The 14757-nt window shown below is 47.7% G+C and overlaps 2 protein-coding genes across 2 annotated transcripts; both read left to right on the top strand.

The window, feature by feature from the left end:
• The first annotated feature begins 1285 nt into the window (after positions 1-1285).
• On the top strand, positions 1286-3299 carry LOC149335199 (protein FAM135A-like). Its single transcript, XM_089553764.1, has 2 exons — positions 1286-1366; positions 2948-3299. Exons 1-2 carry the CDS (start codon positions 1321-1323, stop codon positions 3079-3081), a joined length of 180 nt encoding a protein of 59 aa, XP_089409890.1. The 5' UTR covers positions 1286-1320; the 3' UTR covers positions 3082-3299.
• A 4804-nt stretch (positions 3300-8103) lies between these two features.
• On the top strand, positions 8104-10293 carry LOC149335198 (protein FAM135A-like). Its single transcript, XM_089553765.1, has 3 exons — positions 8104-8204; positions 9052-9168; positions 9906-10293. The coding sequence occupies exons 1-3, from the start codon at positions 8141-8143 to the stop codon at positions 10100-10102; spliced, it is 378 nt and encodes a 125-aa protein (XP_089409891.1). The 5' UTR covers positions 8104-8140; the 3' UTR covers positions 10103-10293.
• Positions 10294-14757: the final 4464 nt, after the last annotated feature.

Here is a 14757-nt window from a genome sequence, read left to right as displayed (position 1 = left end):
CACAAACGGTCAACAAGCATTATGCAAACACGCCAACAAACCCAAGCCAAAACTCGATCTATTGCCATTTCTCAATGACTGCTTGGAAAATAAAATGATGCAGCAGAATATCCTGTCACACATTAGGCGGAACAGGATTGCCACTTTTTTAAATGGACTTGCAAAACTCGGCAAGCAAACTGGTTTCCAGATCCCTAACGCCAGCTTTAATTCCGTCTTCACATAACTCTTGTGGAAGATAATGCCGGACGGAACTATACGGTGTCAGATATAGTTCCGTCTGGACGGAACCCCATCGCTACATGCAGTTCCGTCTGGACGGAACTTTAGCGCAAGTTATAGTTCCGTCTAGACGGAACTCTAGCGCAAATTGTAGTTCCGTCTGGACGGAACTCTAGCCACAGCCTTTCAAATTACCGCTATCGTTAGCCGCACCCTGCCCTGACGCGTTAGAAGCTGCCAAACAACTCTCGGCAGGGTTCCCCTTCGGTGCCGTTGGTTTTTTTTTTCCTTCAAAGCATTCGTTTGTGCGTTGTAAATGCACCGATACCTTCGATGACGTCATCATGCGCCCCCCACTTGGCGTTGTGCGCTGCGGAGAAGCTTGAAGGGCGTCCGGATTATAATCGGCGATTACCTATTTCAAGTGTTAGCCCAAAAAGAGTTCGCATGCTTTACCTCCAAGTTTAACACATTCGACCCTCTTAAGCTCGTTGATTTCTAAAACCTATGCAGTTTCCCTTTAAGGACGCCTTCTTTTGGCATGTGTGTCCGTCACCGCAGACTTGGTTTTAGACCTTCGCCAGCGATAAAAAAGGTAGGGATAGGTCGTTGCTAAAAGCGTCTAATTGAAAGATATTGGCATGTGTGCAGAGCCGGCACTTTTGCGCGTCTGAGTATCTAAGCCACAACCCGGATGAATTGTGGAAAGAACCATAACCACAGTACGTTCGAACTCATTGTTTACGTAGGAGGGCGCGTCTTAATCCAGCGATCGGCGCTACGGCAGCATGAGTGCTATCGGCACCGTGCCCATGCCATTGTACACTCGGATATAACGCTATAACAGTGCCGTAGAAAAATTGTGACGACGTCGCCAGGGCTGCAACGCAAGCTTGGAAAACGAGATTATGGCCCTTGCGAGCGTTCACTCGATTGCATCACTGTCCAGATATTTTATTTCTTTTCTTTTCTGCGCTGTGGCAAAGCTTCTTCGGTGATGTTTAGAACGATAACCGCTCCCAGATTTCCCGCTTGCATTCACGCAGGCCCGACTTTTCGGAGCTGTTTGCGTTGAATTTTCCCCAAGCGAAGACGGCCATGTCGGATAACGTTCACCTGATCGTGCTGGTACACGGAATGTACGGTGCGTACATCTTTTGTTAGTTAGTATACGTTTAGGGGCTCTGCTTCATTGACGCTACGTTTTCGTCGTGTGTAATTGACGGCTAAAATGTGCGCCAACATAATTAGGCTGTGCATGTCTTCCATCTGCTCGTCTGATACGTTCTTTTGCCGTCCCTCGCACACCTTTCTGATAAGCGGCTGCGACATTGTCTTTCTTAACTGGTAGGAGGGGGACTTGATAGTCGCGACTAACTATCCGGAGAAGGCTGTAATAAAACAAAAACTATGCATCTGATAAAATGTTTATCTGATGTGCGCTTCGCGACGATGCTATTTATTCACCGACCTTACAAAAAATGTTTTAGACAGCCTATAGAGTGTCTATAGACTTGTCTATAAAGTCTATAGACTGTCTATAGACAAATCCTAGAGAAGAGTCTATAGGCACTACAAATGCCATAGACAGTCTATAGACAATCTATAGATTTATGGCCATACACTTTTTCTAGACTTTTGTCTATAGACTATGAATAAACAAAAAGCAATATCTATAGGAAGTCAATAGAGTCAATAAGAAGTCTATAGAGTGTCTAAAGACCATTTTTATACGGGCGGGAACTGCGATCACGCGTGCTTAACCAGCGCCCCCTGTATCATCAACGTCTGCAATATCATCCCCTTTTCAATGGCACTGGTTCGGATGTCTCGTCCACCGATCATTCCCTTTGTGGCTATCACTGGCGAGCTCCCGTGTTATGTCAATCAGGCTGCGGCACCGCAAGCGCTTCTTATTGCCTCCGCGACACGCCGCAGTCAGGCGTGACACTACGTGTCCACTTTAAGCTAGGATAGACCCAGAATTTAATAGGGAGTGAAGGACAGGAGCCGGACAGGGAAATGCCTCATTCGTCATTATCGGGCATCGATAGGCATTTACAATTCTGGAGGCAATGCTCTTCGTCTACAATTCTTGAAGCTGAGAGCGTGCTGTCGGTAAACCAGCAAGCTCATTCACCTTTGTCCACTTCACAGAAATCGAGTCGCCTTAAACCCTTTATCTGTGCTTCCATTGGATATATGCAGCCCTCAGTTGCCGCAGCCAAGCACGTGAACGCGCAGAACCTTCATACCAGGCATGAAGAATAACCGCTAGTGAAGATGGTGCTTGTGCCATTTCCCTTTGTTTTGATGTGCTATATGACCCTTACGCCCCGTCACCTGTTACCAGTGCATCGACCACTGAGTGGCGCGATCTATGAATCCTTATGTGCAATCAGTCCAGCTGCCGATTATTTGCTTAATCTAATCACATGCACAAATTCCTGTTAGGAAGGCTGAACGTATCCAGCCTTGATGGCCTACTGGTGAGACGTTAGGGCTGCTGGTCGCGTGCCGGCGTGAGTTGGTACATAGTTCAGTCCTCTTCAGTATAAAAGTATACTCTGGACGACAAATCGCGTCCTGGTCGGCGTCAGCCTTGAGGGGGGCGTGAACTTCGCCGCGATTAGGAGACAGCGTCCTACTACAGTTGCTGAAAACGAGAGATAAAGGCATTTTACGCTCTACAACCGTGGTTCCCTGCCGTTTCTGCGATGCTCAGGCTGTTCGACCGATCTGCGCCTGCTCCGCGTCTTCCTGGAGCTCGCCCTGCCCTGCTCCAACGTTCGCTTCCTCATGTCCAGGGCGAACGAGGTGAGGAGGCCAAGGTCACGTGAGCACCACCCTTTCCGATAGGTGTCGCAAGCAGCGCTCTATACTCGCTACGTTCTGTCACAGCAAAGAGAGCTGCTGAGCTGGTGAACTATCCCGCTTCCCTTTTTCCTGCCAGAAGTCAGCGCTCATAGCTGCATGTGAGAAAGCCAAGGAGCAATTCGTACAGTCTCTGTCTCGTTTTGTCCTTGAAACCACTCAACGTATTAATGCTACACCGCAAGCAACTGAGCTGGTCGGCGTACTCAGAAAACATGCTATTTCGCAGCAGAATTTCTTGTGTGCCATCTGCTTGCCTATAGTGCGGCGTTGCAAAAGTTTTATGAAAATCCCGAGAGACAATGAGGTCCTCGGGTAAAGTAGCCAAACGCTGGCTGACGCCTTGGTTTTGAAATCATTGACTACTTTGTTTGGTCGTCGCCCGAGTTGATCACAGTGCATTCAAACCTAAGAATGGTTTTCTGAATTCAACGTCTCAATTCAGCGCCGTCGATTACCGTATCTCTAAATAACTAAGCTGTACGGCTCTTCTTGGGCGCAACACACTCGCACGGTCTCGGCTATTCTTGAAAATCTTATAGTATGCTGGCCTTCTCCCCATGTGCCACAATATTTGTGATTAATAATTCGGTCACAGGTATAACAAACGCTGTCAGCAAGAGTAGGGTCATCTGCACTGCGTAGAAGCTGAAAACACAGTAGCTAGCTTTATTTCCTGTGTACTTCAGCTACCGATTCCCTCTGTTTTTGAATACATGTATATTCATTAGCCGAAACTTGCAATGGCAATCCGCCTAGCGATCAAATTGAGAATTACAGCTGTAATGCTGAGAGAGTTATAGAGCAGCATGGTTTAGAGAAAAGTGTGGTTCTGACTCGAGATAAAGGGAGTTAATGGCCATGGGCAGTACACACAATGCACAAAAGAGATAATGAGACATGCCTTACAGTGGCATAGTGCATACAATGGTACGGGAAACGTAGACGAGACGAGACGGAACAGGCATATGACCCCTTTTGGTGCGGTCGTCCTCTATTTTATTTTATCATTTCTTTAGTCCCTGGAGGACTCTAAACGCAAGGGCGGACGACAGAGGCTCAGATAAACTTCTCTGGATTAGAAAGTTTGTGATACGGTTACCTTGGACGGTGTAGGCATTGAAGGCCCTTGCCCTTCGCTGAAATCAACGCTGCCAATGACGGTGACTAATTAATTTAGTTAATTGTTGGTATGATTACTTCGCAGTATTAATGGCAGTAGCAATGGTATCGCTCTTGCTATTGCCTGTATTCGTTATTTTGCTATTCGCAAAACGTAGCAGCGCCGTTGTCCGCTAATCTTCCTTCCTACACCAGCGAGAGGTAACGTTCCGAAACTTCGATACCCTCGGAGCACGACTGGCGACTGAGATCGTGGACCACATCAAGAAGCACTCAAAGAAGCCTGCCAGGATAAGGTCAGCCTCGGGTCGCTGAGTCGCGTTACTTGGTGTTGAACTCCTCAATACATGCGCGCGCAGATGTTCAACTTTCCAAATATTTGCCGATCTGGAAGATGACCGTCTGATTTTTGTTAGCACAGTTTTATCACCTACAATGCAATTTTGGAAGGAGTGTGTGCAAAATTCTTACCATATCATTACATGCTATGCCGTGGAGCGTTCCCTATCAATAGAGAATTATAGCATAGCGCGATCCACGACCCGCTATCGTGACCCGCTTCCGCGGGGCGCCACTGCATACACGCTGATTGGTCGCGACGCGGCAGGCGCGCATGCAGCTGACGGGAACGTGGCGCCATCTGGCGCCGCAATGGCGTTCTGCGCACGCGCAGTGACGCCCCGTGGAAGCAGATCACGGTAGCAGATCGCGAATCGCTCTGTGCTTTTAGGCACCTTTAGCATACCGTGTACCGTGTTTACGTTACCGGTACCGGAGTATACCGGGAGCCCGCGCGCAGCCAATGCGCATACGCAAATCGGTTTGACGACGCCAGATGGCGCCACGCACCCGGCAGATACGCGCGCGCCTGCAGCATCGGGACCAATCAGCGCGTGCTCACCGGCGGTAGGCGGGCTCTCTGTATTCCGGTAACAAAGGTAACACGGTACACGGTATGCTAAAGGTGTCTATTAACTCTAATTTGCCGACCGGAGTGCAAATCTTTCCTTAATCAACAATAACAATATGCCGCTCCAAATCTAGTTCCGTTCGTTCTAGGGCATTACTTCGGCACAGATGTCCAGTCTTATTGTAGACCGCAATGTAGACTAAATTCGGAACCAGGCTGGATTTAACACGGTTGTTTTGTGCAAACGGGCCCTGTTTTTGGAGACACGTTCCTATGAAAGCCACTAAAATGCATCTTCGTACGGTATACATGGAAACCGTTAATCGCTCATAATACGCATGTCTGTAGGGGGTTACTTATTGGCCATAAAACTAAAAAGAAAGCACCTTAGTGTCAAGGCACAAAGGCGCCGTTGTGCTAAAATGAGTGAATGAAGTTGGGCCCCTCATGCACTTGAAGACGAAAGTAACATTTTTTTTTTAAGGTAAGCACGCCTGCATTTTGAGCCAGCCTTGCCTTTCTTTTTCCTTAAGCTATTTTAGGCTTGAAGCTTGTACAATTACCACAGATCTCCCTGTCCAGCTAAACAAGCACAGAACTCTCACGCGAGGACATGTGCGTGTTCACTCACTTCGATCCTGGGCAAAAAACGTTGACTGTGGGCCGGAATCCCTGTCTGTTGTCATATCTGAGTGATACCAGTTGCGAAACTAGGGTTAAAAATCGACATTTCTTGAACTTTTGGTGCTCAGAAGATGGAGCAAGGTACCATATTTTTTTACCAGAAGAGGGTTATTGGTAATCGCTCCTGCAATGCTCATGCTTCTTCTCTGCTGCCGTCCAGCTTCATCGGCTTCTCGATGGGGAACGTCATCATCCGGGCGGCGCTTACGAAAGCCCCGCTGCAGCCGCTGCTCTGCTTAATGCACACCTTCCTGTCGCTGAGCGGGCCACACATGGGCACCGTCTTCAACACCTCCCTTGTGATCAACATCGGCAAGCATCTGTTACGCTGTCTCCTTCACCGGTTGCGCAGTATTCTCTTTTAAGAGAGTTAGCTCTTATTCATCACGCTTGTCGATTTTTTGGGGTCTGCAGCCACCTCCCTTCTGCGTGAAATTATCTAAGCCCGAGGAATTCAAGATGGCGGCCCCCATAGTAAATCGATATAGCAACGTCATTAGTATATCGAATTGACGTTTGATGACGTCACTGATTTTGTGACATTATAATTAACTATCACATGACTATGTTTAATCGCTTTTAACTCAGTAATTAATGAGGCATCATAAAACGAATTAGATATTTGGAATCCTCTATATGAGTAGAACAGGTTAGGCAGCAAAGTTAGCTAATGAAGTTAATGTTTTGTTATGGTTATGCTTATATTTGATTGCTTATAATTAACCAACCGATGACGTCATAATCTAACTAATAGATATTCGTAACGGGCTCGATGAGTAGGACATGTTAGACACCAATATTGCCTAATTTGGTTATATTTACTTATGCTTAGGCTTAACATTGCGGCCATGTCGTCAGCACTCGGCAGTTCACAGTTTCATACCTCACGGCGACCGGGCACCTACCGCCTTGAGGGAAGGAAAAATGGCCCTCCAAAGAGTCGAAAAACTTTTTCGGCCCAAATCGCTCAAAAATATCCGACCTCAAGGCGATAGGAGCCCGCTCGCCGTAAGGTATGGAAAAATAGCCTAATCACGTGGCGATACATCACCTGGACGATAGATGGCGCTACCGAACAGCTAACGCTCTTTACTTCAACGTCTTCCAGACGGCGGAGGCATTTTTTCACTCATAGCTGCGTGTGGTGCCCTCCATTCCAATGACAAATAGTACTGTCGTCTGCATCCTTGTGAGTGCAAACTGGAAGAGCTTCCTCTCGCTGTCTGGCCAGTGATGATATTGTCCATGAGAGCCGACATATGGGCTGTATCTTGGGGAGGGAAGTGTTAATTATCCCTGTTTCTCCAATCCACTCTTGGGCAAAAAGTGTGGCAGTAATTTGCGTCCTTCTCGTCTCGTCCTTGTTACTGCTGCGCTGCACTTTTCCAGTAATTTTCTCCCGTGAAAAACGTAATTTGACAGTTGGTGTGTCGCTCAGTGAAATGGTACCTGAGCGAAATTACATCAAAGAAAATGCAGAAGCAAGAAAGAATGTATAAGAACACAATGTTTAAACAGAGCACTGTAATCGGTATATTTCGTTTCGTAAGGTTACTGCCACCATCGCCAAGCATTATTCGTCTCGTATGGCAGAAGGGAGTGGGGCTCTTCCCACACTCTGAAGACGAATACGCTTATACGAGCGTATGGGTAGTATGGGTGTAAAAAGGGAGTAATATCCTTTCGAGCACTTCCTTTTATAAAAGGCAGTGCGCTAGTGGATATTTTACTCCCTTTTAACTCCTTTCTGTTTAGACTGCACTCCGAATGCACCACAGAAACGTTCTGCGGGTATATTAACTATTTACTTAAACCGGCGATCAAGCTCGGGTAAATCAGCCGCAGAAACTGCGCCGTTTTATGGGAAGCCAGCATTGTCTGTAAGAATGGCGATTATCTGGAAACAAAATCAGAAAAATCTCATTACAAAGATGATGAACCAACACACATTTCAAGATGGCGGTGCCGCCTTCTTGCGACCTTGAAGGAAGTGTCATCAGACTCCTTGCTGGTATTTCGACCTTCCTCCATAGCCGACATCAACCTCATTTACCTGATATTTTGGAGAGCTTCTTGTAACAGTTGTTTCTTTGGTACACATATGCTTACCTTGCCGGAAGGAACACTTCGTGATCGCTCTTGCAAATATGTTTAACTGCTCTATGCTCTTCGAAGATGAGCTTCGCTTGTTTAGTCGGACGCACGTTGGTCGTTCATTCACGTACTCAGTACAACTTTTACAACCTGGATTTATAATTTTTCGTTATGCAATATTTTCCAGGCACCTGGTACCTCCAGAGATACGAATACACCGAGTCGCTGCGGCAAATGATGCTCTGTGACAGCTCGGATATCCGCAAGACGTACCTCTACCGTCTCAGCAAGCACACAGGTGCCCTAAGCATGCCATTGACACCTTTCGTCGTGTTTCTGATCTATGTCCCGCGTACAGCCGCTCACTGAGAGTACGACAGGAGATGTGATGGTAGCAAACACAGGCAGAACTGGTGTCACAAAATCATTCATTTCTGCCGCACTGCATGCTTATTCACTTTACCTAGCTCCACTGTTCCTGCATTTTGTTTTTTTACGGCATACATTCTGGCTTGACCAGTTAAAAACCTCAATGCTGGACGCGGTGCATTATCCCCTGACATCACTGCTGCCGCATATGTGGCCAGAAAGCATAACCAGTATGTGAGCTTCTTATCTGCTGCCTGCTTGGTAATCTGGTCGTACTTTTCGGTCACGCATATGAGTGGCGACAGAGATCCAAATTAAACGCGTGGCATATTCGGCTGCATCAATGGCGGGGTGGTCTAAAGGATGGTTTACATGCATGCAAGCGACTGAGCGGCATGAGCGATTGAGCGGCGCGTCTCAGCGAAAGTTTCGAACTTATTGAAACCTCGTCGCTCACCGCCGCGATGACTCAAAACAGGATTTTCCGCCGCGGCGACAGGATTCGCTAGCGTTTTCGCTTGCATGTTAAACAAGCTTGACACGCACGCCTTCCCCAGTAGCAAAATCGATAGCGTCGCAGCCTCCCAGCGCCTCCGGTGATGCTGGATTTTCAAATTTGACGGAGCGCTGTGATTGGTCCTCGGTGGTCACGTGACGCTAGTGACGTCACCACTGTCTCGACCAATCAGGGAATTTAGTCCGGGACATTGGCGGGGTTTCGGTGTGACGACAACTGTAATGCTGCCGCATTAATATTCGCATACGTCGACACGCAGGTCTGACGCATTTCAAGAATATCGTGCTCCTCGGCTCTTCAGACGACTACATTGTGCCGCTACACTCGGCGCACATTAAGCTCGCCAGGCACATTACCAAGGACACCACGCCTCTAGGTAAACGCAGTGCCACGGCGCTGGTGCACCTAATCAACGTCAGTTATAACTTCTGGGCACACCATAGCAACTTCGCGGTGTCCAAATAAATAATTTGGTAGAATAAATTACTAAACAGAAATGAAGGCCCTTGCTCGTGAGCGCCGTCCAGACAACCTAAAACCAAAACTGGACTGTAAGAGGTGAAAACTTTACAGCTGTACGCTCATTCATCATCATCATCAGCCTGACTACGCCCACTGCAGACACCTCTCCCATGTCTCCAATTACCCGTGTCTTTTTCCAGCTGCAGCCACCGTATCCCCGCAAATTCTTAACCTCATCCGCCCACCTAACTTTCTGGCGCCCCCTGGCTTGCCTTCTCTTGGAATCCACTCCGTTACCCTCAAGGACCAGCGGTTATCTTGCCTTCTGAATACATGCGCTACCCAAGCCCACTTCTTTCTCTTGATTTCAACTAGGATGTCATTAACCCGCGTTTAGTCCCTCACCAACTCTGCCCGCTTGCGGTCTCTTAACGTTACACCTATCATCTTCCTTTCCATACCTCGCTGCGCTGTCCTTAACTTAAGCTGAACTTTCTTTGTTAGCCTCCACGTTTCCGCCCCGTAGTTGAGTACTGGTAAGGTACAGCTGTTGTATACTTTTCTCTTCAGGGATAATGGTAAACTGCCATTCATGATCGGAGAGAACCTCCAAAATGCGCTTCACCCCGTGAATTTTTTCTATGTTTGCAGGCGTAGCGTACCGAGAGATGCTGCGGAACATACTCAAACCCATAATGGACAAGCCAGACATGAACCTGATCCGGCTGGAAGTGCACGTTCCGTTCCGGGCATCCTTCATCTCATCCAACGTGCACGTGACGCCCCTGAGCAGCGAGATACTCGCCCAGAAGATCGCCACCGTCGCCTGCGCCAGGCACCTGCTCTGAAAACGCGGCGGGTGCAAGCCGTACATGCTGTCCAGTACAAAGCCTCCGAGATCCCCGCGAGGACAAGGCTGCAAAAGACGGCTTCACTTATTTCGTTGTCCGCCAGGTGGCTCAAGACGTTGCGCAGGCGGTGCTCGCTCACTATGCAAGCTGATACGACTGTATCAAAGCGAACACGTTGTGTACTGTCCCCTCCCTCACAGCTGCGCCTGCCAAGAAGTCACTGACCACTGGACTGCCCCATCTTGTACACTGCGTGCGTTATTTACGCGAAATTTTTGCATACTTTTACGCCTTTTTTTTCCGTATAGTACTTCATTTCCAGACAAACCAGGGTCAGAAAATTATTTTTTAAATATACCTGGAACACTGTTTCCAGCTTCTTCTTGTGCGCGCATCTGTGTAATAAGTTGATATTAAACATCGCGCTATCATAGTGTGCTCTGAACGAGCGTTCTTTCTACATAGGGCGATCATACTGTCCTATTTTGGTAACTTATGTGGCAGTAATGTGATTTGAGAAACAAGAAAATGTTGCGTTGTTTGTTTGATGCACATTGCAATGACATGATGCGCATTTAGGCACTATCCTGATTTTATACCTTTGATTTACCTGCCAGTCATTCCGGAAAGAGTTATAATCGCTAGCCAGTATCACGCCCAGATTTCACCTATGTTGAACAATGTATTCTCTAATAGCCGGAGAGGGTAAAATTTGGAGGACAGTAAATGGCGTTTGCAGTTACAACGAATATTTTTAGTTTAACCTTGCACCCAATCGTCTCCGTATCAGTAAGCCCAGCAAGGCTAGAGTATTCTATGTCGTCGCTAATGAGAATTGCTACTCCATCACCTCATGGCCAAAATTATGCAGGGCACAAAAATATTAAACGAGTGCTTAGTTCCTAACCCTGACGAGGAATGCGTTTCATGATAGCGCAGCCCGCATTGAACCCCCTCGCTGCGCGCAGACTGCATTTTATTTCTTTATTTTATTTCTATGGAAACCAATGCCACAGAGGCAGGATGCCTACCTAACATTTTACCTGCCCGCTGGTTCAATCCCAGCCGCGGCGCTCGTTCGGTGGAGGCTAAATGCTAGACGCCCGTATACTGTGCGTTGGCAGTGCACGTTAAAGAACTCCAAGTGGTCGAAATTTCCAGAGTCCTTCACTACGGCGTCCCTCATAGCCTGAGTCGCTTTGGGACGTTAAACTCCCATAAACCAACCAAGCATATTAGCTCCCCCACCTGCTTCTACACGCGACACCGCCACGAATCTCCTGGGGCCGTCCTCGCCCCAAAAACACCACGCTCCACAAGTTTCTCGAAGACGAGACCGAAAACCTGGAGACCAACGCCGACGACCATGTGACGACTAACGTGTACGAGGTGTAACATGGACGTCCGCCCAACCGTGGAGCTTATGTTACGGAGTGCCAAGGGCGTCCGCAGAATTTTTTCCAGGAGGGGGGGGGGGGGGGGGGGGGGGGGGGATGGTCGGGTATGGGGGAGGCGTAGGGTAGGCCTAAAAAGAAATATTTGTGGTCTAAACTGCGCACATGAAACAAAAATTAGAAACAGCAAATTAGTGCTAGGCTTAGAGAACAAACATTGGAATTTATTAATGAACAAAGAATTGAACTCAATAAGCAAAATCCTATAAATTAATATCACTTAAGCGTGCTAATCAAGCTGTGCAGTTTTCTACTAGTGCATGGGGGGGGGGGGGAACGGCCTCCCCCCCCCCCCTTGCCCCCCCTTCCGGATGCCCATGCGGAGTGCCCTTGTTACCCAGACATCAGGAGAAAAAAAAACGCATAAAGATATATCGCGGCACGTCCTGTGAATGAAGCTATACACCGCGCAACGACACTTTGCATGGCTCGGCCCACGCCGCTATTTCTCTGTAAATGTTCGTGCGAGGCAGGCATTGAGCGTTATGTGTATACAAACTCGTTGTCCGATATTCTGGAGTACAGTTGTGAATGGTTGTTATGACTTGAATTGAATGGTTAGTCAGCACTGCGTTCGTCTCGCCTTTTCTCGTCCGTCGTCTTTCGCGCTGTTTTTCAATATGATAATTGTCCTATATATTCTCCACCCCTCCCACAACTAGGCCTTCGTACCAACTTCGTTAGATGAAGGTTACTCATCTCACACGCTCACACTCGTGCAACGACCAATGTATATATGTAGTTGTTACAGCTAGTCTAGTACGTAATCGCCATTTTGAGTACTTTTTGTGTTACTTGTATCACCTTCCAACATTACTTGCAAGTTGTTTCGCGCTCTGTTTGTAAGGTGGCCGGCGCTGGCAGAGAACACGGTTAATTGGATAGGTATGGTAAAGGCCTTTGTCCATGTCAAGCACAGTGTTCCGCATGCTTTTAATACATATCACTGGTTCATTCATGTAAAACAATTTTCAGCGCTCATTGTTTTGCGCTGCCCAACAAACCGTATTGAAGGCACCGTCAAATGTAGAGGTCAAACAAACATCACAGCAGCACAATCCAGTCGTAGCGTTCCCGGATGCTGTGTTTTCTCTGCCGCTACGTTTTTGCGAGTCAGTCGCATTGTAGCTCCTGCAGAAACACGTGCGATACAACTCTGCTGCAATTGTGGCATCGTTCCTGCGCTGTACATCGGGAATGGCACCTCGAGCTATTGCTCTTTACCTTGTGCTGGTATTTTGACAACTTACGTTTAGCGCGCGCCGAACGGCGACCGCACGCAGGCCAGAGCGGAATTTTGCATTTTATCGCTTTACTGCCCCCGTTAATCGGCGGCTTACGAGCGCATAAGACCAACGGCGAGAAAACGAAACTATGCCGGGACACACTCCGTGCAGATGTGCTGCTACAGTTGATTACGTAGCTTTTGTTTCTGTCGTTCGCTCTTGTTCATGCGGCTTAAAAGACACAGTTCGTAGGTTTTAATAAGTGAGGATTGTGTATGATTGGAGCAGCCGTCCGCGAAAACAGCGCAGGACTGCGCGCGTGTCGCCACGTCACTCTTTGTCAAAAGTAACCAGGCTGCATGGTTTGCTTCTGGCTCGTACAGTGGAGCCCTTACAGCTTCCCTGAAGCTGAAATGGTCGCTAAAGGTAAGGAATGGGGGTTTTCTTACCTTCCAACACCTGTCAATCTCCAGGACAGTCACAAGGGCTCCACTATACAAGCTAGAAATAAAACATGCAGCCTGGTTACTTTTGACAAAGGCGGTACGTCGCCAGATCCACGCGCGCTCCCTCCCTTCGGCTGACGCAGCTGCTTAGGCAGTCAGAGAGCCATGACAGAATATTGCGGACGTTCTACGCATGAACGATTGCGAGAGCCGCAAAGCCATGCAAATTGTAAGGAAAGCCTTTAATGGCGCAAGGCCGGTTCACATGCAAGCGAATGAGCGACTGAGCGGCACGTCGCAGCCAAAAATTTCCAACTTGTTGAAACTTGGCCGCTCATCGCAGGAATGACTCCAAACAGGTTTTTCCGCCGCGGCGGCAGGATTCGCTAGCATTTTCGCTTGCATGTGAAACAGGCTTCATACTGTCGTCTGTTAACAAAGCGCGTCACACACGTTTAACCATAGTAAGAAACTATGCGTTTAACTCGAGAACTAAAGAAGAAAACCAATGGCTACATCAGATAGAGGAGGAAAAAATGAACCTAGAAGCCAAGTTTGATGACTGTACATTAATTCGTCAATTAATTATAGGGAGAATTGTCGAAACAGTGCGTACGTCGATATATCCACGGATACGGTGTGGCGTCACGTCTACCGGAAGTCGTCATGGCATAGTGAAAATTGTCACAGAATGGTCGGAAAAACGTCGGATTTGTGTCAAATTAGATGGAAAAATGTTTAACTAAGCGTGATTTACACTTAATATCCCCGAAAGATCTATAATTTGGCTATCAATATAGCCACAGGAACGGTGTGACGTCACATTCACCGGAAGTGGTCACGGCACAGTGTCCTCGGCTTTCGCCTCTGAACACTTTAGTTGCCAAAGTGTCCTCGCAAATTTTTATGAGAGATGCATGTCGTGCTTACAGAAAATAAAAAGAAAAGCGTCAGACAACGTTGTTCATTTTTTTCCCAGCTGGTAAGTCTTCTTTCAGCGGTCCGGTGAAAAATGTAACAGCTGTGTTCTACATCACTCCAGAACTGCGTGCTATACATTCAGAACATAAAACAGTTTTTATAATGGCACATGCGAAGCTGATTTTAGCCGCCCCGGTGACTCAGTGGTTATGGTGCTCGGCTGCTGACGTGAAAGAAACGGGTTCAATCCTTACCGCGGCGGCCGAATTTCGATGGAGGAGAAATTCTTGAGGCCCGAGTACTGTGCGATGTCAGTGCACGTTAAAGAACCCCAGGTGGTCGAAATTTCCCGACTCCTTCACTATGGCGTCTCTCATAGCTTGAGTCGCTTTGGGACGTTAAACCTCCAAAAGCCATAAAATTATTTTATACTGTTTTTGAGAACAGATAAAATTGATGTTTCATGGATGGTTCAGCCGCTGGGTGACCAGACAGTGGTAGGCTCTCCTGTCATCACAATGGGGACATGGGATGAGCTAGCGTTCTGCTAAAACATTTTGATGTTCAAGTTTATGCGTGTGTTGCCTTTTCTGCCTGAGAACAAG

The sequence above is a fragment of the Amblyomma mixtum genome, chromosome 7 (assembly GCF_055824585.1).
Source record: "Amblyomma mixtum isolate Tamu chromosome 7, ASM5582458v1, whole genome shotgun sequence".
Taxonomy (NCBI): domain Eukaryota; kingdom Metazoa; phylum Arthropoda; class Arachnida; order Ixodida; family Ixodidae; genus Amblyomma; species Amblyomma mixtum.
This window is presented reverse-complemented; position numbering and strand designations above follow the sequence as displayed.

Bases quoted from the DNA above. Each gene is read 5' to 3' on its own strand.
- LOC149335198 (XM_089553765.1), top strand. From the start codon at position 8,141: ATGATGCTCTGTGACAGCTCGGATATCCGCAAGACGTACCTCTACCGT. The intron at 8,205-9,051 runs GTGCCCTAAGCA...GTCGACACGCAG, and splicing joins CCGTCTCAGCAAGCACACAG to GTCTGACGCATTTCAAGAAT. The intron at 9,169-9,905 runs GTAAACGCAGTG...CTATGTTTGCAG, and splicing joins CAAGGACACCACGCCTCTAG to GCGTAGCGTACCGAGAGATG.
- LOC149335199 (XM_089553764.1), top strand. From the start codon at position 1,321: ATGTCGGATAACGTTCACCTGATCGTGCTGGTACACGGAATGTACG. The intron at 1,367-2,947 runs GTGCGTACATCT...TGCGATGCTCAG, and splicing joins GCTGGTACACGGAATGTACG to GCTGTTCGACCGATCTGCGC.